Here is a 27,926-nt window from a genome sequence, read left to right as displayed (position 1 = left end):
ATGTATACGCATTAAGCTACTTTGGATCATTTTCACACCGTTTTCCTGTTACTGGGAAGGCAACTTTATTAAAACAGGCTTATTTTTTTCCTGTGATATACAAAAAAGCATGGCACTCCTTTAAAACTGGATCCCATTCACTCTAAAATCATGCTGTGTCCAATAAGTGCCATGTTCACAAAGGAAACACCCATTCAGAAAAGAGAGACATTCCAAAAGCAGACAGCGTGAAATGTTTTGAAGAACACTACATGTTTGGATTTTTTTTAAAAAAAATGTAGCCATCTCAACTCTTGCCCTAAGATTCTTTGTACAATGTTTAGACTCTATGTATTTGTCACCTTTAGGAAAATTGGAACACCCAGTTTAGTGTTATTGTGTGGAGGATTTGTACCAACTGAGTAATGCAGGAGTGAAATTGAGCTTCAGAATGAACCAGTGGGAGGAAAGAGATCAATCTGCCCTAGAGAATGGATTAAAAGCTATCCACAAACAGATCTGCCACATCCGAGGATGCCCAATTCAGGATCATCACCTCGGTGCTAGGGTGGCAAAGGATAGGAAGCAAAAATTTTATGGATGAAGTGTTCAGTCTTCAATGGAATATATTCAATGGAATATAAATCAGCTGCTAAGTATTAAAGCTAAAATGCAGTTGCTTTTAAAAGAAAATAAATAAATGTTAAATATGAACAAACTGAAAAGGCAGTTAAAATTTCCATTTTTAATATCTGAAAGTTCCCCCCCACAAACTGAACAAGCTCGAACCTATCACTAGGAAGAGGAGTCTTGACAATCCTTTGTATAATGAAGCATGTCCTAACAGCGATACTATTTTTCAAGGCCTACAGTCTTCGTCATTCACAGTCCTTGTGCTATTCCATAGGGCAACATCATAAGGCCTTGGTGCAAGGAGAACAGTTCTGCCACCTCCTCCTATTCTCCAAAGATCACACGGAGGTAAAACACACAGACTTTCTTGCTCCCAAAGAGCTTGGTTCTCTGCTTTGGCCAGTTAGACATCTCCCCACCCCACCCCACCCCTTACACCGGGTCCATGGAAAGAAGTTAAAGTCATGGACTCAGGATATCCATCTCGTGGACCCCGGCTGGATATTTCACTCCCATGTGCCTCAGAAATACAGAATGAGCGGGGAACCCCACCACCCACAGCAAGGGGTGGGTACGGGCCCCATTAAAAGAGGCCGGTGGGAAAGTGAATATGAGGCTGTCAGTGTCTGCATCCGTAAAGGTCACACACTCCCCCACATAGTCCAGGGACACTCGGATCCTCCTCGGGGGCTTGCTCAAGGACAGGGGAGTCACAGGAGACGTGAGAGCCCAGTGTTGGCCCTTCCACAACCCCACAGCCCAGATCCCCTCCTCTGGGCTGAACCCCAGCATGCCTTTCTTCTTTGAAGGGTCTCGGGTAACCCCGACTGCCCAGAATTCCCCATCGCCCACTTCCAACTCCCAGAAGTACCTCCCAGAGGTAAACCCATCACAGCCCAGAACCAAAGCTCTGGAATCCAATCTTTTGGGTGCGTCGGGGACGTAGTCTAAGGCGGGAAGCCTCTCCTGGAGTTCTTCGCATCCTGCGTTCCTTCGGTCCAATGGTAGAAAAGCACCTGGTACATCCGGATAGAGAGCCGCATCTGCTGTAGGCATAAGGCAAGCCGTTTTCAGTCTGAGGAAGTGAGGGGTGGGGCCATCCCACAAACAAGTTTTGTTCCACAATGTAAAGGTGCCCCACGCCTCCCACTTGTGCACACCTCTCCATTTTTTACTACATCTGTAGTGCTATAATGGCTAGATCTGATGGGAGCTGAAGTCCTAAACATCTGGCGGGCAAACAAAGAGCACAGGGTTCAGGCCCACTGCTATGAAAACTCACCTTTGTCATTCAGTGTTTTCACAGTCTCTCCTTTCTCCACGACAGACGTCACATTATCTAGAGAAAGAAAAGGTAGTTTTTCCTCCCAGCAAAATGTCTCTTAAAGAAATACCTTAGCCTCTCACAATTCAGAAAGTAACTTGCCCAAGGCCACTGAGTGGCCTCATTAGATGACTATTTCATCCTGGGTTTCTCATGTTAGAAGTCAGTGCGCTCAAACATCATTTCCAGATGATAGTTACTAATGTGGGTGCAGCTTGCTTTAAGAGATGGAATGGAATTCAGCAGCCAAGTGATTCCTGCATCCTGCTTCTGCAAAAAAGTCTACCATCATTGAACCTTCCCTTTCTCTCTTTTGTTAGCTTCCCATTAAACACAACTTGCAGTCTTTTCCTATCATTTTCTGCCATCACTGCCCTCCAGGACTGAGATCACAACTCCTTGGCAAGAATACAGAGCTCCCATTTTGCCATAACAACATCATGGTACAAATACTGTAGAGAAGAACCTCAATTTATAAAGCAGTTTGTCTTTGCTGTAAGTAACCCTTACCAAAACCAAGTTAAATGCTAAGCTGCAGCAACTGGAAGGAGTGAGGTCCGAAGGCTGAAAGAGTGGTTCAGCTTAGGGCCATGCAATGAATTCATGACTTTCAGTTCAGAGTAAAGTGTCCTTAGACAGCTCCTGGTGAAACCCCATCTTTCCTTGTGCCTCTACACCAGGGGCCAGCAACCTTTTCAGCCATGGGCCGGTCTACCGTCCCTCAGACCATGTGGTGGGCCGGACTATTTGGGGGGGGGGGTGAACGAATTCCTATGCCCCACAAATAACCCAGAGATGCATTTTAAATAAAAGCACACATTCTACTCATGTAAAAACACGCTGATTCCCGGACTGTCTGCGGGTCAGATTGAGAAGGTGTCCAGCCCACGGCCCTTAGGTTGCCTACCCTTGCTCTACACAATCCAGAGTCACAATGCCTCCCAAAGTTATGTGAGGACTTCTATCTGAACTGGATTTCAATGCAGAGTGTCAATTTTTTTAAATGAAAAGCGGAAGACACTCATTAGAATTTAGGTTATTTTCAGATGGTAAAGAGCCAGGCGCTAGAAGTTCCGCATTCTCTTCAGCTCTTTTTTCCTGTACCTTGGAATCTATTTAGTGTTTCCTTCAGAAGCATCCCTTTCCGTGTGAAGTTATCCAGCCTCTCTTCGAGCTTAGGAGAAGCTTCTTCGGATGGCTGGAAATGCCCTGGTGCACACCTACATTTTGAAAGCAGAAAGAGAAACGCCTAGTGTAAATAGTCCCGTCAACCATGACCTGCATTCCTCTTCAAAGGCCATAATGGTCTAGCCAAGCCTTCCCCAACTTGGCATCCTCCCAATGTTTTGGACTACAGTTTCCAACATCCCGGACCACTGGTCATGCTGGCCGGGGCTGATGGGAGTTGGAATCCAATGTACAGGCTGGTCTTTTCTGGCCACAAGACGCTTTTACTGGTTCGAGGAAATGATTAAGTAATATATCTCACTAAATCAAATGCTATCAGTGTGAAATTTTGCAATTCTAGATTTCTCTTTTACCATTGTCTTTGGCAGGCATCCCCAAACTGCGGCCCTCCAGATGTTTTGGCCTACAACTCCCATGATCCCTAGCTAGCAGGACCAGTGGTCAGGGATGATGGGAATTGTAGGCCATAACATCTGGAGGGCCGAAGTTTGGGGATGCCTGGTCTTTGGTCTCAACATTTGCAAAGGACCATTTCAAATTTGCAACGAGGCAAATGCCTCAAGCAGCAGATTTTGGGTGCCGTGAATGGAGCAGAGCAGGGGACAAACTTCCTCCACACCAGACAGTTCTCCTGCGCAAGCTCTGCCACAGCTCCCAACTGAATCTGTGAGGCTTGTACTGTGGTGAGCTGTGCTCCATTTTAATATATGTCTGTGTCATTTGTATTTCCCACTTCAGGTACCAACATGCTATGAGCTGGTCTGGGGACTGAAGGGATGCAGTTTTATGTGACAAGCTACAGAGTGAAGCTGCCCCCCCCTTCCCAAGCTTTGTTCCAGCTCCGTCACTTAGAATATAGGGAACCTGTGGCTGCCCAGATGTTGTTGAGCTCCAATTCCCATCATCCCAGACCAGTGGCCACACAAGCAAGATGGAGAGAGAAGCTGGAATCCCACAACCATGTGGAGGGCCACGGATTCCCTACCCGTGACAAATGAGCCGAAGAGCTGTTTCCGGTTGCAAATGTTCCTAAGGTAGGATGAACGGCCGTTTTGATTCCCTGGAAGCAGAGGAATCTAAAGGCTGCCTTGAACTCTGCTCTACTGCCCTGGATGCCCTTGAACACTACTCTACTGCCCTGGTGCTCTGGATGAGCAACAAGTGCAACACTTTCCTTGGCCTGCATGCTATCAGCAGTTTGAGGAATAGGAATGCTACCAAATGGCATTTTTGAGGTGGGGGGGAGGGGGGACACAATAAATTGCCACATACCTGCTCATTGTTTTTTTAATGTCCTAGAGAGAAAGAGAGAGAGAGAGAAAGGAGCTAAGTCCCACAATGCTTTGCACTAGGAGCGAGTCACAAGCTAAAAGGGGAGCCTGCCTCTGCAACCCCCCATCTCAGGCTGCAGAGGACTTCCGAGAGTGCTATCAAAGGCAGGAGGGGTGGAAGCTTTGTTCTAGCCTCTGCTGCTTTACAAGGCAGGGGGTAAGTAGCCTGCCCCCCCAGTTGCCCTCAGGCTCTTACCTGGGATCCTAGAGGTGGAACGTCTGGTGTTAGCTCCAAGACAGGAGAGGTGGGGGGTGCTCTGGTTACACACGGGAGCCTTCGTGGCACGGTGGTCTCCCTGGTGCTGCAACTGTTTCTCTGAGGAGAAGGGCTGCCCTAGTTTTTAGCAGCCTTCTCCTTCCCGAACTGTCCTCCCACCCCGTCCTGCCGGTGAACAGGCTGGCTTCTCGCCCCCTCCGGGGCCTGCCCACCGGCTTGCCTTTTGCCTGGAGCCGCTGGCTCCTTCCCTCAGCCATGCCACCCACACGACCTCTAAGTGCGCTGCTGTCCCGACAGGCACACCGCATCACCGCTGGAGAGGGGGTGCACCTCAGCAGAGGCAACGGCGTCCCGCTCCCAAGAGCACAGGCCCCGGCAGAGCCTCCGCAATCTCCCCAACCCGCGATCACTGCGTTGCACTCTTCATCATCACCTGTAGTGACTCTCTGCACGCCACAGGTTACCTAAAATCGTGTCCTTCTTGCTTGTGATCAGAGAGCTGGTTTCAAAGTAATTAAAGGAGAAAAAAAAAGATTCTGTGCCAAGGGATCAAGTGCGCAGGAGGTGCTGCTCGGTATTTTTTTAAAAAACAAACAAACCAGCCTCACATCCTTGGAATAGCTACAAATGACGTTCACCGCAGAGTGGACCACAGGAAGACCCTAAGGAGATCCCAGAAAATGCAGGCTTTTTTGCAGGCACACAAACTCCACAAGCCCCTTTTGTTTTCCTCCAAACAAGTAAGTAAATAAACCCCGCTCGCTGGACATAAACACAAGCGGCGTCCCTCCCCCGGTATCCCCGCGGCATGCAGTCATCAGCATTATTCCAGAGACTGAAAGCTCAGAGTGACGTTTGCTCCAGTCCCACAGCCACAGCAGTGCTCCGAGTCCCCAAAACACCCTTAAGAGAGAGAACCCATATGAACAGGACTGTACGTACTAGAGGTCTGCATGGCAGCCATACCCGATGTGTCCCGACATGAACCTGAAGGAACGGGGTCATCCAGGCCAGCTTCTCAACAGCCTTCAGGTCAGGCTAAAGGACCTGGAAGTACATCTGCCAACAGCAGAGTCATAGCATTCCGCAAGGGGAGGAGCTACAGCGTCCCAACTGTCCTTTGCAAAAGCCAAAGGGTGCTCTAAAAGAAGGCAAGCCGAGATCAGAGGGATGCTTCCCCCCCCCCCCTCGGAATGGCCGTTTCACAGCTCTCCATAAGCTAGAGCCATGGAGCTCCTCCTTCCCCTCCCAACTGGCTTTGGTTCCTAAAGAACAGCCCTGCCACCTGCGCAGGGGGGGACAATCGTAGCACTTAGGCATGCGGGGCAGCTGATGGGGGTCCACGTAGGAAAGAGACCCCGATATCCAGTATAACAGCACATGTGCTGCTGCCTCCAGGAGGCTCGTGCCCCGCCAGCATCCTGTACACAAAACAGTTTGCTGCCAGTTCCAGCAGGGATAAGGTCTAAGCTCTAAACACCTGTGCTGGCAAGGAAGCAGCAACTCCCGTTTTCAGATACTTGCAGGCTCTTTAGAGCGCCAGTGCCGGGAGCCCCCTTAACCCACTGCTAGTCTCTGCTCCAGGCCAGAGAAAGAGGTCTCTGTTGACTGCAAAATCTCACCTGCAAAAATTCACTTGCTGGTTGCTTACATTTCACCTCCATCTCAGCAATCACATCACCGAGACGGGAAAGCTCTTCTGAGAGTTTGGTAACCATTTCGTCTTTCCGCTTCTCTATCTCTTTATCGAGCTCTTCTAGCTGGGTGAGCAGGTGCTGCTCCTCATCTTTGAGAAACTGGTGGAGGCGCTCAAATTCAGATATGATCTCCTGTCTCTCTGCTTGGACTGTTTCCTGTAATGGCCACAGGTAAAATAGGAGTTAGAGAGTCCTTTGTGGGTGCACAAGAAAAAGATCGTCATTACAGCCCTAAGAACACAGCAACCAAACAAGACTGCATTACGAACCAGCACAAGGGACAGCGCAGACGCAGTAGATATGGGGCCAGAATAGACTATGACAAGGCAGGCAAAATAAAAATGACCAGGGAGTAGCTGGGGATGGGGGGCGGGGGGCAGGAGGCATTATCTAAAACCACCAGGCGTCTGCAACACTTCCCTCCCTTCTCCCTACCACTACCCCATCATCCCCTGGAACGGCCTCCATCTCCCTCCAGGTGGACCTGGAGGAATTTAGAAGCATGTTCTGTTGTATAGCATCTGCAACCCAGCTTCTTCAGTCCCTGGACTTGGCAAAATAGCCAGCCTGGTTGGAGGATAAGGCTGCAAGAGGAGGCTGCAGCAGAAACAGGAAAATGCTCAGCACCCCGCTTGAGGACTGTTATCCAGGACAAACATCCCACTTGTCCACCGTATGGGACCCAACCATGGATAGCTTGCTCTGCAGGATGAAATCAAAATATTTATTTAGGACCATCAGCTAGCTATCACACAACAAGCCACCAAAAGAGACAAACATCACGAACAAAATAGTGACTGCCTCTTCAGGCAAACACTCAGATATAAAAAGTATTGTTTTTACAACAGAAACAACTTATCTACATTTTTCTATGGGAAGCAAGGTAATGTGTTATTCCTGATCTTGGCCACATTTTGCGATGTGGGTTTTCTAGAAAAAATTGTGTTGGGAAAAAATCCTATGCAAATTAGGCCCATTGACACAGCATAATTTGCTAATTACACAAGTTAGCACTGCCTATTATGACACTGTAGAATGGCTGGAAAAGCTTACAGCTTTTAGAACCTGTAGAAAAAATGGGATTTGGGGGCAGGGTGGTGAGTAACACAGCCAAACAACACCCACCACCCCTGAAGCCCCAATGCCTCTGTTCCTGATCACCAATGGCAACAGGTACCTACCATGTAATCCTGAATTTTCTTCTCTCCAGTCAGCTTCTGGCTCCACAGTGTGTTCTTCTCCTGCTTCAGGATCTCTAGTTGTGCCAGAACCCTCTCCTGAGAAAACAGAAGTGGCTTGAGATGGAGGGAGGGAATTAGAGGTATCAAGAGCACGGGAGTTTGTTTTAGTATAGATATATAAATATAGTTCAGTAGGGCAAGAGGCTTTTTTGCCTTAAGGTAACTCTGTCATGCGGGACACGGGTGGCACTGTGGGTTAAACCACAGAGCCTAGGGCTTGCCGATCAGAAGGTTGGCGGTTCGAATCCCTGCGACGGGGTGAGCTCCCGTTGCTTGGTCCCAGCTCCTGCCAACCTAGCAGTTCGAAAGCACGTCAAAGTGCAAGTAGATAAATAGGGACCGCTCCAAGCGGGAAGGTAAATGGCGTTTCTGTGTGCTGCTCTGGTTCGCCAGAAGCGGCTTTGTCATGCTGGCCACATGACCTGGAAGCTGTACGCCGGCTCCCTCGGCCAATAACACGAGATGAGTGCTGCAACCCCAGTCGGTCACGACTGGACCTAATGGCCAGGGGTCGCTTTACCTTTACCTTAACTCTTGTCATGAGAAAGAGAAGGCAACCTGCACCCGGAAGCCTTTTCCCATTCTGGGGAGCAAGGTTTGGGTTTGTTCAACAGCCCCATACAGTGGTGTGCACTCCATAGCAAGAAAAAATAAATCTATATGCTGAATGTATTGCATTGTTAACACTTCTGCTAGTCTTGGGAAGGGAAATACTGAAGCCCTACTCCTTTCCTTACAACTAGGAGTCCTGCCTGGCATCCCTGTGGTGTTCCAGACTTTATAACTGACCATTTATTTTCCTGCTTATCTTTTCAACCACAAGGCTAAATACTTGGTTCTTTAAAATAACCTCAATATGCTGATTCTGCAGGTATAAAAGCTAGATGTGCATGCTAAGACTTAAATCAACACTAACAATATGCTTGGGCTCTTAGAGGCCAGCAAGTTCTCCTTAGCTGACCCAGCTATCACTTAAATTTGGGTGGGGCAGTTTTTCGGTATCTGGGACACAGAATTTTCTGTTAGAATTTGACAGCTGGAGAGCAGGGGCACACAAAGATGAAGCTATTGTTTATTGAATAATTTGTGGTGTTAAAATTATTGAGCCTGAAGGAGTTGAGAGCAAAAGAGTTATCAGAAGCTCACTAATGTGAATTCCCCAAAGCACAAACTAAGAAACTCAACACTGTGGCAAGAACACCCCCTTTTTTCAACTCAATATGATAAATGGCACAAGAGAAAATATGAGAAAAGCTCTCAAAAAGAGATGGGGGAAAGCAGTAGAATTTATTTTCAAGCAAGAATGCATAGGATGGAATAGGTTAGAAAAGTTTGTGTTTGTTTTTCTGAGTCCACTTGTGGTAGATGTTACTGTTCCTATTCATAAGTAATCCAAGCTTCTAGGTCTATAAACAGGGAATATGACACAAAGAGGGGAACATTACTATTCAGAAACTTCCATCAGTTGACAGGCCATTGACACTGCACTGGACCTTAAGAATAAGAAACAAGGAGCAGGTAACTTGACACTTTCATGAATACAAAAGAATCAAGCTGAATGGTCTCTAATCCTCTATTGATAAATGCATTGACATGGTTTTTTTCTCAGAGGTTGCTAGGCACCTAGATTTGGAATCCTGTTCTCAATATAAAGCTAAAGATCCACAGTTCTTCCAGCTGATTTTATGTCCTGTAGAAACCAGAGATGCCAAAATAAGCTAGAAATCTGATGACTAAAGAGCCCTTCACACACCCTCTAACCCAATTATTTCTCCATCCTACAGCCAAGTATTTTCTCAGAAGATCACAGCTTGTAATGCTACATAGACTCACAACTACCGTATGTGATCGTTATCGCAAGAAAAGACCCATGCCAACAATATTTGAACATAATTTTCACTCAAGATACAAAAGGAACCAGAAAGCTGGAAGTTTAAAGGTGTATGTAAGCATAATTCTTTATCCAGAATAAACCTATCTTATAAGAAGGAAACATTTTTCCCAAACAGTAAGAGATACTTCTGGGGTCAGGCATAAAACAGCCAGAGAACAATGAATAGCATTATTTTACCGCCGTTATTACTTTATTTTACAAAAATGTCCTGCTATTAAAAGATGAGGAAAGATTTTAAAAAGTAGCAAGTACAGAATATAAATTGACCATTTTAAGCATCACTCAAGCTCTCTCTGAACCCATGAAGGATGCAGTCAATCATTAAAAACCAAAAAACCAGCGATGTCAAATTATTGCAGCATAATGTTTTCGACAGCCAAAGAAGCCAGACGTATAAACGTTTTGCTACAAGAATTCAATAACCCCGTCCCATGTGCCGTTTTGTTTGTGCTAACAACGGCAATGCCCTAATAACAAATTCTGGCAGGGGATGGGAGTTGAATGGGCCAGCAGCACTACCCTTCTCCTGCTCGCTTTAAAGGTAAAGGTAAAGGAGCCCCTGACCATCAGGTCCAGTCGTGTCCGACTCTGGGGTTGCGGCATTCATCTCGCTCTATAGGCCAAGGGAGCCAGCGTTTGTCCACAGACAGCTTCCGGGTCATGTGGCCAGCATGACAAAGCCGCTTCTGGCGAACCAGAGCAGGGCACGGAAACGCCGTTTACCTTCCCGCCGGAGCGGTCCCTATTTATCTACTTGCACTTTGATGTGCTTTTGAACTGCTAGGTGGGCAGGAGCTGGGACCGAGCAACAGGAGCTCACCCCATTGCAGGGATTCGAACCGCCGACCTTCTGATCAGCAAGCCCTAGACTCTGTGCATTAACCCACAGCGCCACCTGGGTCCCTAATTTCTTGTTTCAGAGAGGTCGCCCCCTTCCCTCCCTTACCCTGTAGTCTCGGGCTGCCCTCTCGACGTGGAAGACGGCGTGCGCCCGGTGCTCCTGGGACCGATCGCACTGCGCGCAGATGGGCGCCTGGTCCTCCTCGCAGAAGAACTGCAGCACATCCCGGTGCTTCTCGCACAGCTTCCCTCCAGCGCCCTCCCCGGATCCTCCTGCGGACAACCTTCTCGGCAGCGGGGGTGATGTCGCCAAGTCTACCGCCGATGCTGCAGCCGATGGAGCTACGGGCGACGGCGGGGTGGGCGGCGTCGGCGTCAGCGACAGCAGCGGCGGGGGCGGCGGAGGCGCTGCTGCTGCTGCTGCCACCGGTGGTGCCGGTGCACATACCGGCGCCGCAGAGGCTACTGTCATCGGCGGCTGCTGCTGCTGTTGGTGCTGCTGAGGCAGCGGCGGCGGCGGCGCTACCACCACGGGCGCCGCCGGCAGCGCGACTGCCCCTCCAGGCCCGGAGTCGAGCCTCTGCCTCTTGGGCCTGTCCACCACCAGGCTGGCCAGGAGCGGCGGCGGCTTGATGGGCCGCAGGTTCCTCTTGCGGGCGGTGGCGCCGCACTCCAGGCAGGAGATGTTGATCTTGGGCTCCCCGAGACGCTGCCCGATGCAGGCCGTGCAGAAGTTGTGGCCGCACGGGAGGCACACCGGGTCCGGGCAGTAGACGCGGCACAGCGAGCACCACGTCTCGCTCGGGCAGCGCGGGCCCGCGGGAATCTCGGCCGGGGTCGTGCCGGGCGGAGGGGAGTCCGGCGGCGACGGCGGCGACAGGACGGACTGCGGCGGCAGCGGAGGCAACAGCGGCGGCGGGAGCGGGCCGCCCACCGCCAGGCCCGGGTGCTGAGCGCCTCTCAGGCGGCTGCGGAGGAGCCGCTGCTGGAGCTGCTGTTCCGCCGACATCCCGCCGCCGCCGCCGCTCATGACGCCAGCCCAGCCGAGCTCCAGCCTGCCTGCCCGCGAGGACGCCGACGACGCGCGTGCCTCCCTTCCGGCGGACGCGCGACCCGATTGGCTAGGCCGCGAGGCGCTGAGCGGAAGCGAGGGGGAAGCCGGGAGACGTTACGGCCGTAACCCTTCGCGCACTGGGCTCCGGGCGGCAAACGCAACGGCCCGCTGTAGAATCTTGCGCAGCGTACAGCGTGCGCGCCGACGTCATGCGGGCATTCAACTCGCCAGGATGGCGAATGCTCAGGGATGATGGGAGTTGTAGTCTTGGAGGGTCGCGGGTGTGTTCAGCCGACAGCTGTTGTTTTTAAAATAGGGGGAATGTTAAGCAAGCAAGCACTTTCTTGAGTTTCCCTCCCTTCTAAAGAACAACAAAATCATATAACCTAATAATAATAATAATAATAAACCCAGAGGCAAAGTAGTTTTATGAAAATTAGGCTTCAGAAAATAGGGATTGTCCCTGGCAAATGAGGACAGTTAGACCACATGAGATTGGCACACACTGAAGAGTTCAGGATCAGGATGAGATCAGGATCAACTCTTAGTATGCACTAGCAGCCTCCATTCTTAGCTGAACTTTAGCCAGAGGCTTTAATGTTAAGTCAGCAAAACTGGCAGTAGAATTGGACTTTGACCTGAGAGACTGGAGATCAAACTGTTATTGAGCTATTTACAGTTGCTCAAGCTAGAGCCAAGGTCTACATTCTTAATCCATCCCATATTTTACCAGCAATTCTCAAAGATCAGTCCATGTATAAAAGATTTAACACCTCTTATTTATTGCATTCACAATTCTCCACTCCTTTCAAATTTGTGTAGTGCTGATGCTTTGGGGAATAGGGTTTAGAATCTGTAGCATGACCCAGGACATAGAAATGACCCGTCATATTCTTGGGTATGATCTTCCAAAGGACCCATTAATGATCATGGTTGGAGGTGTAATACTGGAGGGTGACCTGAAAATTGTAGTTCATTTAAGAAAGACAGCTAGGATGCTAATCTGGCAACACTGAAAAAATCCCAGATTATGTTCTATTGACATATGGTTTTCTTAGGTATGGGAAATGGCTTAAGCAGACAAACTTAATAAGGGTAAGGGAAGGCCAGTTGAAGGAGGACGTTGTGAATAGAGCTTGTTTATCAAATACTGGAATGATAAAAGTCAAGATCCGGTCAATCCAGGTGTATTATTAGGGGATATATAACAGAACACTTTCACAAACTTAAATTATATTTTTTTAAAGAAGACAATTATTCTTTATTTTAATTAACTGAAAGGAAAAAAAGACGAATAATTATGTATTTGTGCAATATATTTATTCTCACATTTAGACAATTTACTTCAACACCACTTAAAATGTGTTATTTACCTCTATCGTGTCACCTCTTACTCCCCTTTTCTCTAAATTGAATAGCCCCAAACGCTGAACCTTTTTTTCATAGGGGAGTGGCCCACATATGATAATCACACATTATGACCCATACATCAGAACTATTTCATGCAGAGATCACTGCAGTAAACCTGTGGCCCTCAAGATGTTGCTGAACTACAACTCCCACAGCCTCAGCCACCATGGCCAATGATCAGGGATGAGGAGAGTTGTTATCCAGCAACATTTGGAGGAACACACAGGACAGGTGTGTCACGTCACATCCCATTCCCCCCCCCCTCTGGTCTAGTTGATAAGTAGATTGTGGAAAGGGGTAGTGAAGGTCTTTAAAAGCTATTACACAGGGCTTTTTTCCAGCTGGAATGCACCTATTACACAAGAAACAAACAAAAAAACACAAGAATCTTCTCTGTTCACAAAAGGAATTTTAATGCAATGATACGACAGTTTTCTGGATCAAAATATATGCAAATCTGTTGAACCTTAACAAAAAAGAAAATACATCTTCCAAAAGTGCAGATGTGTCAGCATAGGAGTCATTTCTAAATCACTTAACAGTGCAATCCTATACATGTTTACTAAGAAGAAAGTCCTATGCTTGACAGGAGTTACTCCCAGGTAAGTGTGGAAGAAGTGGAGCCATAATCCAGCAAATTCCCCCCCCCCTTAAACCTGTTTTGCTGCAGTGAAAACAAAGGACCTAAAAACAACCTAAGTGCAAAAACTCTGGTTTATCTGGTTTATGGATTGAAGCTGTGGCTGCTTTGGTAAACCTGAACCAGGCCAGATTAGCCACTGTGCTGTTCTCACAAGGAATCCTGATGGTGGGAATGGATATTTCCAAATTCTGTTGTGGAAAATCTACAAATTCCAGGGATCCTCCTGGAAAGCCATAACTATGCAGTGAAAATATAGCCAAGGACTACTCCGTACATCCCTCCTTACTCTTCTGGGTTTATCCATCAAGGTAGGGAACACCTACTGCATTTTAATCTTTGCATCTTTCAAGTCTTCGTTCTGTTTCAATGCAGTATGTATCTACTTCAAACATAACTAAGATGCCAGGATGTCCCCCACACATCCAGACCAATGGGGGCAAGTTACTGGGATTTCAGTTATTAGAAAAGCACTCAGTTACATCAGCTCCTAAGGTGCAAGGGTTATACATACCACTTTCCGCTAACTAGCTGCCAAGAAAGGAGATTCCGACTAAACACTGGGAAGATCTTCCTGGCAGGAAGAGTTGTTTTGACAGTGGAACAGACTCCCAGAAGAGGTGGTGAACTCTCCTTCCCTGGAGGCTTTTAAGCAGAGTCTGGATGGTCATTGTGTCTTGAATGACTGAGTTGACATTCCTGCATTGCAGGGGCTTGGAGTTGATGGCTCTGGGGTCCCTTGCAACCCTACAATTCCATGATCCCCAGCATGCCAGTGAGATGGAAAAAGCGAAAGCCTTCCTTTTTAAGAAACAAATAACAATAAAATAAATGGGGTAGGAGAAGTGTTCATACGCTGAAGTGGTACAGCGGCATCTATTTCACAAACTGGCAATAAGAAGCATGTAAAAGGTCATCCGATGGTGTTGACATGGGAGAAGTAGGTGTTGCGCTGGTCACCACTGCTGAGGCGGGTGGCCATCCATTGGATGCAGGGCAAGTAAGGCAAACACAGCGACGTTCCTTAGAGCAGGTATCTTCAACCTTTTCAGCCCCAGGACCACAATTTTCACTGCAGCATACATTTGGGGACTCACTTCTTAATCTTTAACCATATATTAGCATGGAGGTGGTGCTCCTTTCGCGACCCACCTTAGATAGGGCCGCAACCCACCAGCTGAAGACCAGCGCCACAGAGCACACTTCTGTTAGACATAAGCTTCCTAGCTGGAGCAAAGAAGCTTGTTTTCTAAGTGCCAGAAGTACGGCTGCCGGAGAGTTGGGGGAGGGGAGCATTCCTGGAGCGCAGACAGGGCACTGAGGGAGGATGTCTGGATTGCAGGGAACAAACAAGTGTGTATTTATTTATACATACGCAAGGTCTGGTTTACGACCGAGCTAAACTATTGTTTATTAAACTGTGGCTGAGCATTATGTGTGAAGCCTACACAGAGCCTGAATAGTGTGCTTATTGTCAACAAACTACAATCTAAAAGCAGAGCTTGCTGCTGGCTTATGAACCTTGGTTTGTTTTGACTGTGGCATCTTGTTAAATGTGAACCCACACTTCCTTAACTGTGAACTGTTTGGCCATTCCACCCCAGACACTCGCCGAGCTTCAAAGGAATGAGGCCAGAGCAACTAGCAAACGAACCAAACTCTGGAGAAACAAGCCATGGTTTGTCTGTCTATGAGGCAACTTGCAATTTACTCATGGCTTGTTAAGCAAACCATAGCTTAAATCCAGAGTGGGAACTTGCGGCCCTCGAGATGTCGGACTTTGACGCCTATCAGCCCCAGCCAAAAAGATTGGTGAGGAAGGATGATGAGGATGCAAGTAGAAATATGAATGCTAGCTGAGATAATACAATATAAAAGTGTATAGAAATGTATTAATAATATTCAGCCTGCACTTAAATGTGATGCACTTATGATGCAAAATGCTCTGTCTCTCTCTAGAATTATGTAAACCTGGAGGTTGTTTTCTTTTAAATTAAAAAGGTTTGGGACAGGAAGAAACTTGCTCCTTTACTTATTTTTAAAACTGGATTTCGAGCCTAACTTTTTAGCTGTGAATAGGAGGAGCTTGCGCTCATGGAAGGTGCAACTCTTCTTCCACAAATGAAGGCTCCTTCTCTTCATGGAGTTAAAAGTTAAAATCCTTTCAAGATGAAAATTATTTGCCAATTTCTGTACAAAATTACGAATGGAATGGAATCGCAGAAACATATTGCAGAGGCTGTTTTCAGGGGCACATTCTAAGCTCTGTAGTTAGGCCCCACAATTTAAAGAAAGGACAAATTCTCTCCCCACAGAAATTAGCTGACTGGAAAATAAAAAGGAGGGACATATAACCGGCGTCAAAAAATGCCACCCAACCCCTTTCATAATGCACAAATACCTGGATTTTCTCCGGGGCTTCATCTAGGGTCAGGCAATTCTCGGATGAAGTGAAAGCCTTGTACTCATTCCCGCAGAGCCCCAAAGCCCAGACGCCTTCATTGGGGCAAGTGACAATAGGTCCCTTCCTCGTCACAGACTCCTTGACCACGCCAAGGGCCCAGTTTTGCCCATTACCCACCTCCACCTCCCAATAATGTACCCCTGAGCTGAACCTTTCACTGCCCAGGAGAATCAGAGTGGAGTCAAATCTCTCAGGGTTGTCGGGCAGTGGCTGAACCGTGTCTCCACGATTCACACGTTTCCTGTCTTCACTCACCACAAGGAGGGGATGAGCTGTGTTGGGGTCGAGAGTGACGCTTACTGAGGAGAAACAGACAAACGGAAAGCAATCAGAAGAGCTTGACAAAGAGGAAAGACAGGTTTTTACAATCAGATCTGGGAAAGCCCAATGCAAGCTAGAGCAAGGTCTCAAACGAAATAAAAGGAAACAAAAGAATTAAAATGTAGACCAGTTGATCTAATTGTTTTGATTGCTCATTTAACTGTTTTAATGGTTACACTTTTTAATGAGCTTGTTTGATTATGGATGTTTTTAATAAATTTTGATGGAATTGTTTTAAATGTGCATTTTCATTACCTGTGGATATTGTGAGCTTGATTTCATACTTGTAAACTGCTTAAGCCAGTCTGGCATGTAAGAGGTATTATCAACCAACCAACCAATCAATGAAGATGGAAAGAACAAAGTTTTTACTTTGTCAAGAGTGCTACAGTCTGGGCCCCAATCTCCACTGACCTGAATGACTACCAGTTCCATACAACAGGAAGCTGGTAAAAGCCCTGTGTCAATTTGATGCAGCGGGGAACTGGCAATTGCCAAGCCATTAAAGAGAGCCAGTGTGTTGTAATGGTTAGGGAAGGGTTTCCGAAACTTGGGTCTCCAGCTATTTTTGGACTACAATTCCCATCAGCCCACTGGCCCGGTTAGCTACGGAATGATGGGAGTTGTAGTCCAATAACAGCTGGAGACCCAAGTTTGGGAAACACTGGTAGAGAAAGGCTTGGGAGGATGTTGCCCTTCAAATATTGCTGGGCTACAACTCCCAGCATCCCTGGCCATTGGCCATACGGGTTGAGACTGATGGTAGCTGGAGTGGAGTCCAGGAACATTTTGAGGGCAACACATTCCCCTGTCTTGTATTAGATTAGTGTTATTAGATTAGGACTAGGTGTTTTGGTTCAAATCCTTGCTCAACCATGAAGCTGAGAGAGTTTGGGCCAGCATATCTAGACCAATATTGTCTACTCTGACTGGTAGCAGCAATTTGCAACATTTGCTACCCTAGCTTTTAACTGGGCCTTTTTTGTGGTGGCTTTCCATTCAAAATGTTCTTCCTGGGGAAACACTCTTGGCACCATCAATGCCTGGTTTTAGACAAGACTTTTGATTTCTCAGTGGGAGGGTGGTTGGCATTTTCTGTACTCATCCTTTAAGTAGGGTGGGTACGATTTGCCACTTGAAATGTATTTCAGCTTTTGTTTATTGCTGTTTTAATGCCTGGTTTGTTATTTCAATTTTTATTGGGCAAGTCGCCATGAGACACACTAGTGCAAAAATGCGACAAATAAATAATAATTGGCGATATTAATAAGTGGAGGTGCCTAGGATTGAATTTGACATGTACAGCATCCCATAAGTGAAGCATTTGTCTGGAAAATGATCTTTTGCCTAGCTGCAACCTCCTTTAATGGGATTGTGGCATCAGCAATAGCAATGGGGAAGCCCAAGAATACAAGGCCTCAATTTCTCCTACCCTAAAGTGGAAAGACCACTTATTTGATGAGGGGGGGGGCTAGGAAAAATCTTAGGGATCCCCAGATACATACTGCACCCCCAAACTCCAGGTCCTAAGTCATGGACAAGAGCAACAATTTCCTATGTTTACTTTTCCTCACAATAAGGACTTGGGCTGTGTGTTGTTGTGGTGACATATTCCTTCCACCCTCTGGAGGCAAGGAAAGAAGGGCAGGGGGAGCATAGAGGGTTAGGTGACTGAAGCTGTTCAACGCCCTCCTTTTTTCCTTTGAAATTATTGCTGTACAGGATGGAGCCATAAATACCATCATCCCTCACCATGTGAAGCCATTTCTCAGAGTTGGATAAAAGAGGCCCCAAATCAACATTACTCTCAGCTTCTTGGAAAGTGACTATCCCGGTTCCCCCCCCCCCAAAAAAAAACACAACTTACTCCTTTTAGCTGATGCTTCCATTGTCCTTGCTTTTGCCAATTCAGATATCATTGTCTCTAGAAAGAGAGAAGGGTTTAAGAATCAGGAATATTTACTCTTGCTACTAAAAAAAGGTGAAGCATTAGATATAATCTCAGTAAGGAGGCGGGGGAAAGGCTCGTGGTGCAAGAGATGGAATTATTTTATGTAATGTCACTTCAGTGGGGAAACTGGGTAGGCTGTGAGAGCTACAGAATCTGGTACTTAAGAGTGGTGCTTAAGCATGCCTATTACCATATTTCTTTTTTCAAGTTTCTAGCCCTCATGGATGCAAGACAACTGCTTCAGGGAAAATATGCAGTGGCACTCTGCTGAAAAACCAGAAACCACAAAGCAGGTGAATCAGCAGGTGACCTGCCACAGAAGGCTGATGGACATGCTCCAGCTACTGAGAGGAAAAAGGTGTATCACAGAATGTATTCTATAGGTAAAGGGACCCCTGACCATTAGGTCCAGGCATGGACAACTCTGGGGTTGCAGCGCTCATCTCGCTTTACTGGCCGAGAGAGCCGGTGTACTAAACGGCCTCGGTCCGGTATACCTGAAGGAGCGTCTCCACCCCCATCGTTCTGCCCGGACACTGAGGTCCAGCTCCGAGGGCCTTCTGGCGGTTCCCTCATTACGAGAAGCCAAGTTACAGGGAACCAGGCAGAGGGCCTTCTCGGTAGTGGCACCCACCCTGTGGAATGCCCTCCCACTAGAGGTCAAAGAGAACAATTACCAGACCTTTAGAAGGCATCTCAAGGCAGCCCTGTTTAGGGAAGCTTTTAATGTTTGATGGATTTCTGTATTTTAGAATTTCTGTTTTTTTGGAAGCCGCCCAGAGTGGCTGGGGGAACCCGGCCAGATGGGCGGGGTATAAATAATAAATTATTATTATTATTATTATTATTACATGTGGCCAGTACGCCAAGAGAGCCGGCGTACTTCCGGGTCATGTGGCCAGCATGTCTAAGCCGCTTCTGGCAAACCAGAGCAGCGCACGGAAACGGAATTTACCTTCCCACTGGAGCGGTACCTATTTATCTACTTGCACTTGGACATGCTTTCGAACTGATAGGTGGGCAGGAACTGGGACCGAGCATCGGGAGCTCACCCAGTCGCAGGGATTCGAACTGCCGACCTTCTGATTGGCAAGCCCTAGGCTCTGTGGTTTAACCCACAGCGCCACCCGCGTCCCAATGCATTCTATAGCTTTCATTAAATAATGTGCATCGGTGTAGCTGCTATAAGCAGAGTGATAGGTGATCTGGCCAAGGGGGAAAGCTTGTGTATGCCCCAAAACAAGAGGTCTCCTGTTTCATATCAGCTGTGAAAGGGGGGAAAAGGTGCAGGTAATAAGCATGGGACGTAGGAGACAACAGACAGTGCTGAAGTGCTCTGCAAAGCCCTTTCATGGCTCTTGCCAAAAAACTCAATTTCTGTTGTTCTTCTTCTCCACTTCACCCACCTCTCCACTGCTCTTACTCCTACCCCATTACTTGCTTTCAACCAATCATATATTTACTGAGGTTATTCTGGACATAAAATTGGCACTTTTTTCTTCAAGCAGAACCCGCATTGCTCATGTTCACATGTATGCACACTGCATTGTTGGATTGGAAGACAAAAGGAAGTTGTATCCCACATAGCACTAAGCTAAAGTCACTTAGAAGTATACTTGCTCCACTGGTGAAGTCTTTCGCACCAGCAAAATGCACCAGCAGGTTGCTGGTAACGTCGTTGCAGAACAGATCATGCAACTCGCACAATACAGTGGTACCCTGACTTGCGAAGACGATCCGTTCCACGGCTGTCTTCGTAAGTCGAGGTTTTCGGTTGTCGAAGCGCGCAGTTGGGGCATGCGCCGACCGCACGCGCCACGAAAAGACTTCCGGGGTTGTCAACTTCGGAAGTCAAAACCTTCGGAAGTCAAAGCGTTCGGATGTCGAGGTATGACTGTACATTTCTGCTAGCACAGCTGTTGCACTGGGATTCTTCTGTTGCACAACATTAAAAGTCGCCCTTGCGCTAGTGGACAGAGAACATTGGTTGCAGAAATGTACAGTACGGAAATTCAGCCCAAAGTATGGAAATTCTCAAGTTATTTTACGGGGTCATAAGCTATCATTTGTCCTTCTCAGTACCTCGACATTTCTCCAGTGCCTCCTTGATAACAATATTTTTCAGACTGAAATGCCCAAGTTTCTTTTCCAGCTCAGTCGGAGAGGAAGCAACTTCCACCATCTGTGAAATCTGTCCGTCTTTACATCTAGAATGGGAAACATGAAAGCGTTACATTGTGGCCCAGCATCTTCCATACTATTAGAGCATTTAAGAGCTGCAAGCCCTCTTTCACAAACAGCAATGTTGTGATGTTACAGAATGTTCGTAAACATTCTAACTTTTGTTGGGAAAGTTCCACTGCTTAGGGAATGTGGAAAGCTTGTTTTGACATAGGACCCTATGCCACAAAAGGGTAAGCTTTGCACATATGGCCCTGGGACAGGAAGGGGGAGAAAATGTGGAATTACTGTGTTTGGAGGGAAGGCATTTAAGGGCACGAGGGCCAAAGAGTCAGGGATAAGCTAGGGTTTGATTAGAATGGATTTGAAGAAAGCTTTCTCGGTTTTTCCTACACCGATAAAAAGTGAGATTTGCAAAAGTGTTACCTACCTGCTCAAAATGTTCCTGATGTCCTGGAGGCAAGGGAAGAAAAGAAAAAGATCATTCTCACATTTATAATGCCATAAATATGGGCTGAAAGGCTTGGAAATTAGGGAGCAAATGGAAAGCGCACGACTCCGAAAATATTTGTTATAGAATAAGTATTTAACGTATTTTTCGCTCCATAAGACACACTTTTTTCCTCCTAAAAAGTAAGAGGAAATGTCTGTGTGTCTTATGGAGCGAATGCATGGTCCCTGGAGCCGAATTGCCCAGGGGTGAAAAGTGGGTCGTGCTTTTTTTTTTTTTAAGAAGGAGCTAAAGGCTAGTAAGAGGGAAAGAGAACCCGCTCAGCAGCTGATTGCAGGAGATTGGGAGGGAGATAAGAGCAGCTAGCTCCCTTGCCCAGGCCTCCACTGTTGTGTTTCCCCATCAACATGTGACTGGCTGATTAAATTATCTGTCTGGAAACTGTAGAAATGGCTCCCTTTCCTTTCCTTTCCTAAAGAAGCTGCAGATCTGTGAGTTGAACTCCATAAAAACAGGATTTTTTCACCTTTGCAAAAAAGCTGCACAGCTGTGAGCTGATCCCCCCAAAAAAGTGCTTTCCCCATTTGCAAAAGAAGCTGCACAACTTTGAGCGGATCCCCCCAAAACAGGGCTTTCCCCCTTTGCAATAGAAGCTGCACAACTTTGAGCTGATCCTCAAAAATGGAGCTTTCCCCCTTTGCAAAAAATGGAGTAAATTTAGACAATATTTGAAAGACAATTGTAAACAATTAACAACACTAGCAAGATTGACTTAAGAAGACTTGTAATGTTTATGATTTATACATTTTTATATTTATTTAAAATGTAAAAAAATTGAAATGGATGAAATGTAAGGAGGAAGAGGTACAAATGCAATGAAATAGATAGGAATTATGGTAGCCACAAGGTGGGGGGGAGGGGGGAGTCGATCAGCTCATATGAGCAAAAATTTAATGTGAGCAATATGGATGTATTATGAAATGGAAACTTAATATTATTTAACAAAAATTAAAAATCAAAATCAAATTGCCCCGTTGTTGGGAACCACGGCTCTAGAAGGATACCATGGTCAACAGTATCCAAAAACCATCGAGCGATCAAGGAGAATGAGAAGGGTTGCACTCCTCAAACCCCTCTCCTGGCAAATGTCACAAACCAAGGAAGTTTCAGTGCATACAACACAAATGAAACAAAGTGCGGCACATCTCATCTTTTCTTTTAAGGTGGCTGTTTCTGCATTTTTGGCTTTAGCGTTCAAACCCAGGAGAGGCAAGAAGCCCTCCAGAGAGTCTCACCTGCAGGAATTCACTGGCAGGCTGCTGGCACTTGTCCTCAACTTCGCTGATCAAGGCATCGAGGCGATCAATCTCCCCTGAGAACCTACTGGATTCTACGTCTCTCCTATGCACAATCTCCTTGTCAAACTTCTTCAGCATGATAACCAGGAAGCGCTCAATTTTTTCCATGAACTCGTGGATCTGATTAAATTCAGACTCCACCTTCTGCTTCTCACTTTGTACATCATCCTGTAAGAAGCAGGAGAAGGGCCAGCTGGGATGGTGAAACAGCACAAGGAGGTGGACATACAAATATCCCTGGTGCTCTCACATTGGTACCCTAACCAGGGTTGGGTACCTGCTCATAGGAATATAACGTAAGGCAGTTTCCATTGTTTCAGAGAGTCAGACTATTGGTCGGACCCTGGTCCTGAATGGGGTAACTGTGCCCCTGAAGGACCAGGTGCGCAGCCTGGGAGTCATTTTGGACTCACAGCTGTCCATGGAGGCACAGGTTAATTCTGTGTCCAGGGCGGCTGTCTACCAGCTCCATCTGGTACACAATCTGAGACCCTACCTGCTTGCAGACTGTCTCGCCAGAGTGGAGCATGCTCTGGTTATCTCCCGCTTGGACTACCGCAATGCGCTCTACGTGGGGCTACCTTTGAAGGTGACCCAGAAACTGCAATTAATCCAGAATGCGGCAGCTAGACTAGTGACTGGGAGTGGCCGCCGGGACCACATAACACCGGTCCTGAGAGATCTACACTGGCTCCCAGTACATTTCCAAGCACAATTCAAAGTGTTGGTACTGACCTTTAAAGCCCTAAACGGCCTCGGTCCTGTATACCTGAAGGGGCGTCTCCACCCCCATCATTCAGCCCGGACACCAAGATCCAGCACCGAGGGCCTTCTGGAGGTTCCCTTATTGTGAGAAGTGAGGTTACAGGGAACCAGACAGAGGGCCTTCTCGGTAGTGGCACCCGCCCTGTAGAACGCCCTCCCAGCAGATATCAAGGCAATAAGCAACTATTTTACTTTTAGAAGACAACTGTTTTAGGGAAGTTTTATTGTTTGATGCTGTACTGTTTTTAATATTTGGTTGGAAGCCGCCCAGAGTGGCTGGGGAAACCCAGCCAGATGGGCGGGGTATAAATAATAAATTATTATTATTATTATTATTATTATTATTATTATTATTATATTATTATTATTATTATTATTATTATTAAACCAGTTCAATATTCTCCACACTGACTGGCAGCAGGGGACATACTGGAGATGAAAGAGGTTGAACCAGGGACCTTCTGTACCACTGTGCTAAGTGTACCAAGTCGCTGGAGATGACAGGTTCAGTCTAACTGAATCATAGGTACAAGCAGACTGAACAGAAAATGGTTCACTACATATAAGAGAAATGAGATCCAGTTTATTAAGGTAGCTGCCTACTTCAACACCAGAAGAAACAGGCTTTCTCTTTCTCCAGTGATGTGGTGCAGATAAATTTCCCTTGAAATTTATCCAAAAGAGTTCCCCCACCCCCAGTGCTTTTTTACCACAGGGGGCTGGGAATCTGTTTCATAAGTTCATTCGCAACAATGAACGCACTTGCAAATACAAACATTAGGCAAGCTGGGGAGTTTCAAAGTTTACAGCTTTGTTTACTAAACACAGGTAAAATAAACTTGCTAAGTTAGACCACCCTCTTGGGTTTTCCACAGTGGACTGAAAATCTTCTGGTGCAAAATACCCTAATTTGCAATTCAAACCCTTGTCACAATTTCCTTCCCAGTCCTTCTTGTAGACAACTTCTCACCTGATCAGCCTGCCTTCTGCACTCCAAATCTTCTTTTAATTCCTTCAGCTTCTCCCTCCTTTCTGTCAGAGCTTTCACATGGGTGGCAACTTGTTTCTGACAAAAGATAAATCTGAAAGTAATGTACATACCCTTTTTCTCATGTATGTTGTGATAGTCACTTAACTTTCTGCTTAGACAACTTACTTCCCCCTAGCGCAGAGTACTCCAGCCATTTTTTAAATTATGGCATAGTTTCAGCATACTCGGGAATCAAGAGTCTTGTGTCTCTTTTGTAGGAAATGTATACTTTTGGGGGGCATTCTGCAATTTCCATTTTAGGAAGATCATTCTAAATGCTATTCAAATTATGGCCTATAAGTCATAAGGCAAGTCATGTACAGTCGTGCCTTGGTTTTCAAACAGTTTAGTTCTCAAACGTTTTGGCTTCCGAATGCTGCAAAGCCAGAAGTGGCTGGTCTGGTTCATGAACTATTTTTGGAAGCCTAATGTCCGACAGGGCTTCCAATTGGCTGCAGGAGCTTCCTCCAGCCAATCAGAAGCCGCACTTTGGTTTCCAAACATTTTGGAAGTCGAACAGGCTTCCGGGAATGGATTCCGTTCGACTTCCAAGGTACAACTGTATTTGCTTGTTGCATTTGAATCTCCAACTGTCACTGATCTGCCCCAGACTCCACACAAATTTCAGGCTTATCACTACTCAATTATTTTCAAAATGGATTAATTTTTGAAAATAATTCTAGCTCAGCTTTCCACCAAGCAAGCAGCATAGAAATTTTATAAACACCCGGGGGGGGGGGGGAGAGAGAGATGTAAGAAATCAAACAGTGTAATCAGCTGTTTAAAGCGTCAAAACAACCCAGACTAACTGTGCATGTTATGTCTCAGAACTGACGTATGTACACCAGACGAAGAAGCAACAGGACAAAACAAGAAGAAACAAACTGGGAAGTGAAGTTGGCTTTGGCCTGAAATGTTCTGTTCCTTGACCTCTTTCAAAGGATCTGTCAAAGACTGGGAAGACTGAATGTTAGAGAGAGCTGTGCATCCAGTCTAGAGAATCTTCCACCCCCTCCATGTTTTTCATGGCATCACACAGTTGGAAGGGACCCATGTTAAGGAAATGGTTTGTTATGTGTATGCTGGACATAAAAGGATTTATCTCCCCCCCCCCCCCCCCGTGAAGCTGTGGGGAGTATGAAGCTGCAGCTAGTGATATCTCTTATCTTGTAGCAGCGTGATTCATCACATCCTTGGATAAGTGAGTCTCCCACTCTCATTCCTCTGAACACAGAACTGGGAGAAAGGTGATGATTTGCCTTGCAAATGCAAAACACTGAACAAGAATGTTACCACCTGAAAAAGGAGACTGGAAATTGCTTGCTGTGAGAGAGACCTGAAGACAGATTTGAGTCACAGAGACTCAAGAGTAAACTGCTAAACCAGCTGTGGTTCTCAAACTTTTTTCGCTGGGCCACACTTGCAGAATAAAAATTCCCTTACACCACACCTAATTTTCTAATTGGTAAAAAATATACTGGGAAACAAAAAGAAACAACTCCTAGCAGCGCTTGATCTGTATCACAGAGCACAGCTACTTTATAATATGATCACACGACAGAAGTCAGAAGATAGAAGTCAGCGCTCAGGAAAACATATCCAGAAACGAAGAACAAGGAATAATCAAATAGCACCTTAAAGCAGGTTTTGGGAACCTTTGGCCCTCCAGATGTTGCTGAACTACAGCTCCCAGCTCCCCTAGCCATAGATTGCCATTCAGCAACATCTGGAGGGCCAAACGTTCCCAAAACCTGCCTTAATGATGTCACAAGCTTTCGTGACCATAGTCCACGTCATCAGATGCATAGAGTGAGATTCTCAGGTGCCCTGTGTGTGGACGAGTGAGGGATTGTGAGGTCAGACCTGATGAAGCAGGCCCTAGTTTTCAAGAAGTCATGCGCATCATTAATTTGGTCATCTTTAAGGCGCCCAAGAACCTTCCTGGTTTTTCCTTAACACATCCAAACATGCCCCCCCCCCCGGAAACTTTACTTCTACCTGCATAACCTTCCCATCTAGCTGGCACAGAACAAAAACACATGCCAAGCAGATCAGAAAAGCCTCAAGTCTGCTGGCGCCTGGTGTGCATGACTAAGCAGAGGATCGCCACAGAAACCAAGAGTTGGAAGGGACCCTGAGGACCATCTAGCCCAGTGGTGTCCAAACTTTTTTCAAGGAGGGCCAGATTTGATGAAGTGAAGGGCCATGAGGGCCAACCAAAGTTGTTGACCTTTTTTAGGATTGAAGTTGTGTTTCTTTATGATTTCACCCCCAAGTTGTTGAGCTTTCTTTAGGGTTGAGGTTGTTTTGGTGTGTTTTTTTAGGGTTGAAGTTGTTGAACTTTTTTAAGGATTTAAGTCAGGCACCCCCCCCCCCAAAACTGCGGCCCTCCAGATATTTTGGCCTACAACTCCCATGATCCCTAGCTAACAGGACCAGTGGTCAGGGATGATGGGAACTGTAGTCCAAAACATCTGGAGGGCTGAAGTTTGGGGATGCCTGATTTAAGTTGTTGAGGTTGGTTTATTTTTAGGATTTTCTCCCAGGAAATAAATTGCCACGGGGGGGGGGATTAAACCAATCGGCGGGCCAGATTAGGCCCCCGAAATGGACTTTGGACATGCCTGATCTAGCCCAACCCGCTGCCATGCAGGAATAAAGGAATAATTATTGTATTTTAATTTTTGTTGGAAGCCGTCCAGAGTGGCTGGGGAAACCCAACAAGATGGGCAGGGTATATTATTATTATTATTATTATTATTATTATTATTATTATTGGGAATAAGGCGGTGGGCTGCTCCCACCCCAATTTCTGCCGCCACCCAGCCACCCACCCACCGACGGCCATCACCTTGTAGTCCTGCGCCGCCTCCTCGATGGGGAGCATGGGGTGCGCTTTGTGCGCCCGGGACTCCCTGCAGATGACGCAGACGGGCGTCTCGTCCTCCTCGCAGAAGAGCTTGAGTGGCTCCTGGTGCTTCTCGCACAGCCGCTGGCCGGCCAGCGTGGCGGCCGCGTCCAGCCGGAGCCGCTTCGCTATCTCCACCACGTTGCCCAGCTCCCGGTTGGGCCTGAAGCTCCTCTTGCGCGACCAGCGGCGGCACTGCGGGCACGACGTGGTCTCGGCGTCCGCCTTGCCCCAGCACTGCGCGATGCACGCCTGGCAGAAGTTGTGGCCGCACTCGATGGACACGGGCTCCTTGAAGTAGCTCAGGCAGATGGAGCAGGTGATCTCCCGCTGCAGAATTTCCAGGGGGCTCTCGGTGGCCATGGCTGCCCGGCGATGGCAGGAGGAGGACGGGGAGGAGGAGGAGGAAGGGGGCGGCCCGTGGGGAGGGCTGGGGCGGCTCCACGTGGCTTCCTGCGGGAGCCGCATTGGCTGCGCAGGGCCCAGAGACCCAGGCAAAACATTGCGCAAGGATGGAGCGGGGCGGGGGGGGGGAAGGACTCCTCCACTCCCACCCGCCGCACTCGGATGCTGGACCACAACTCCCAGCATCCCAACTCTCAGCATTGGCCGTGCTGAGCAGGGGCTGATGGGAGCTGGAGTTCAGCAAACGCATTTATTTTTTTCAAAAATGCGCAAACGCGCGGGTTACTCCTCTGCAATGCTGGATTTACGTATAAGCTAAACAAGCTATATAGCTTAGGGACTCACTCTCTTGGGGGCCCCAGAAAATTTAAAGGGGGGAAAACTGGATATCCATTTCCAAAATATAAGATAAAAAACAAATAAAATAAAACCTACATACAGCAACAGTGTTTTGTGTTGTTGTGTAGGCTCCTGTGATGTAAGTCATGGGACCCGCCTGCTAGCCTGCTCCCTAAAATATTACTGGTTTGCTCATTTCTATATATATAGGGTGCCTGCCGTATATTCTGGGGACGCGGGTGGCCCTGTGGGTTAAACCAGAGCCTAGGGCTTGCCAATCAGAAGGTGAGCTCGGTTCCAGCTCC

The 27,926-nt window shown here is 47.1% G+C and overlaps 1 protein-coding gene across 1 annotated transcript; it reads right to left on the bottom strand.

The window, feature by feature from the left end:
* Positions 1 to 274: 274 nt before the first annotated feature.
* On the bottom strand, positions 275 to 27,275 carry LOC118080096 (uncharacterized). Its single transcript, XM_060271011.1, has 15 exons — positions 26,821 to 27,275; positions 23,910 to 24,005; positions 22,112 to 22,342; positions 20,796 to 20,818; positions 20,267 to 20,391; positions 18,101 to 18,157; positions 15,695 to 16,211; positions 10,451 to 11,480; positions 7,551 to 7,646; positions 6,295 to 6,525; positions 4,652 to 4,771; positions 4,397 to 4,419; positions 3,041 to 3,156; positions 1,895 to 1,951; positions 275 to 1,658 (listed from the first exon to the last, which is right to left on the bottom strand). Exons 1-15 carry the CDS (start codon positions 27,238 to 27,240, stop codon positions 1,075 to 1,077), a joined length of 3,726 nt encoding a protein of 1,241 aa, XP_060126994.1. The 5' UTR covers positions 27,241 to 27,275; the 3' UTR covers positions 275 to 1,074.
* Between the last annotated feature and the right edge of the window lie 651 nt (positions 27,276 to 27,926).

Source organism: Zootoca vivipara, chromosome 2 (genome assembly GCF_963506605.1).
Source record: "Zootoca vivipara chromosome 2, rZooViv1.1, whole genome shotgun sequence".
Lineage (NCBI taxonomy): Eukaryota > Metazoa > Chordata > Lepidosauria > Squamata > Lacertidae > Zootoca > Zootoca vivipara.
Note: the sequence above shows the minus strand (reverse complement) of the source record. Positions and strands in the feature narration are given on the sequence as shown.

Coding starts and splice junctions, on each gene's coding strand:
- LOC118080096 (XM_060271011.1), bottom strand. CDS start 27,240: ATGGCCACCGAGAGCCCCCTGGAAATTCTGCAGCGGGAGATCACCTGC. Junction 20,392..20,795: donor ATCAGGAACATTTTGAGCAG/GTAGGTAACACT, acceptor TTCCCATTCTAG/ATGTAAAGACGGACAGATTT. Junction 6,526..7,550: donor AGAAAATTCAGGATTACATG/GTAGGTACCTGT, acceptor TGGCCATTACAG/GAAACAGTCCAAGCAGAGAG.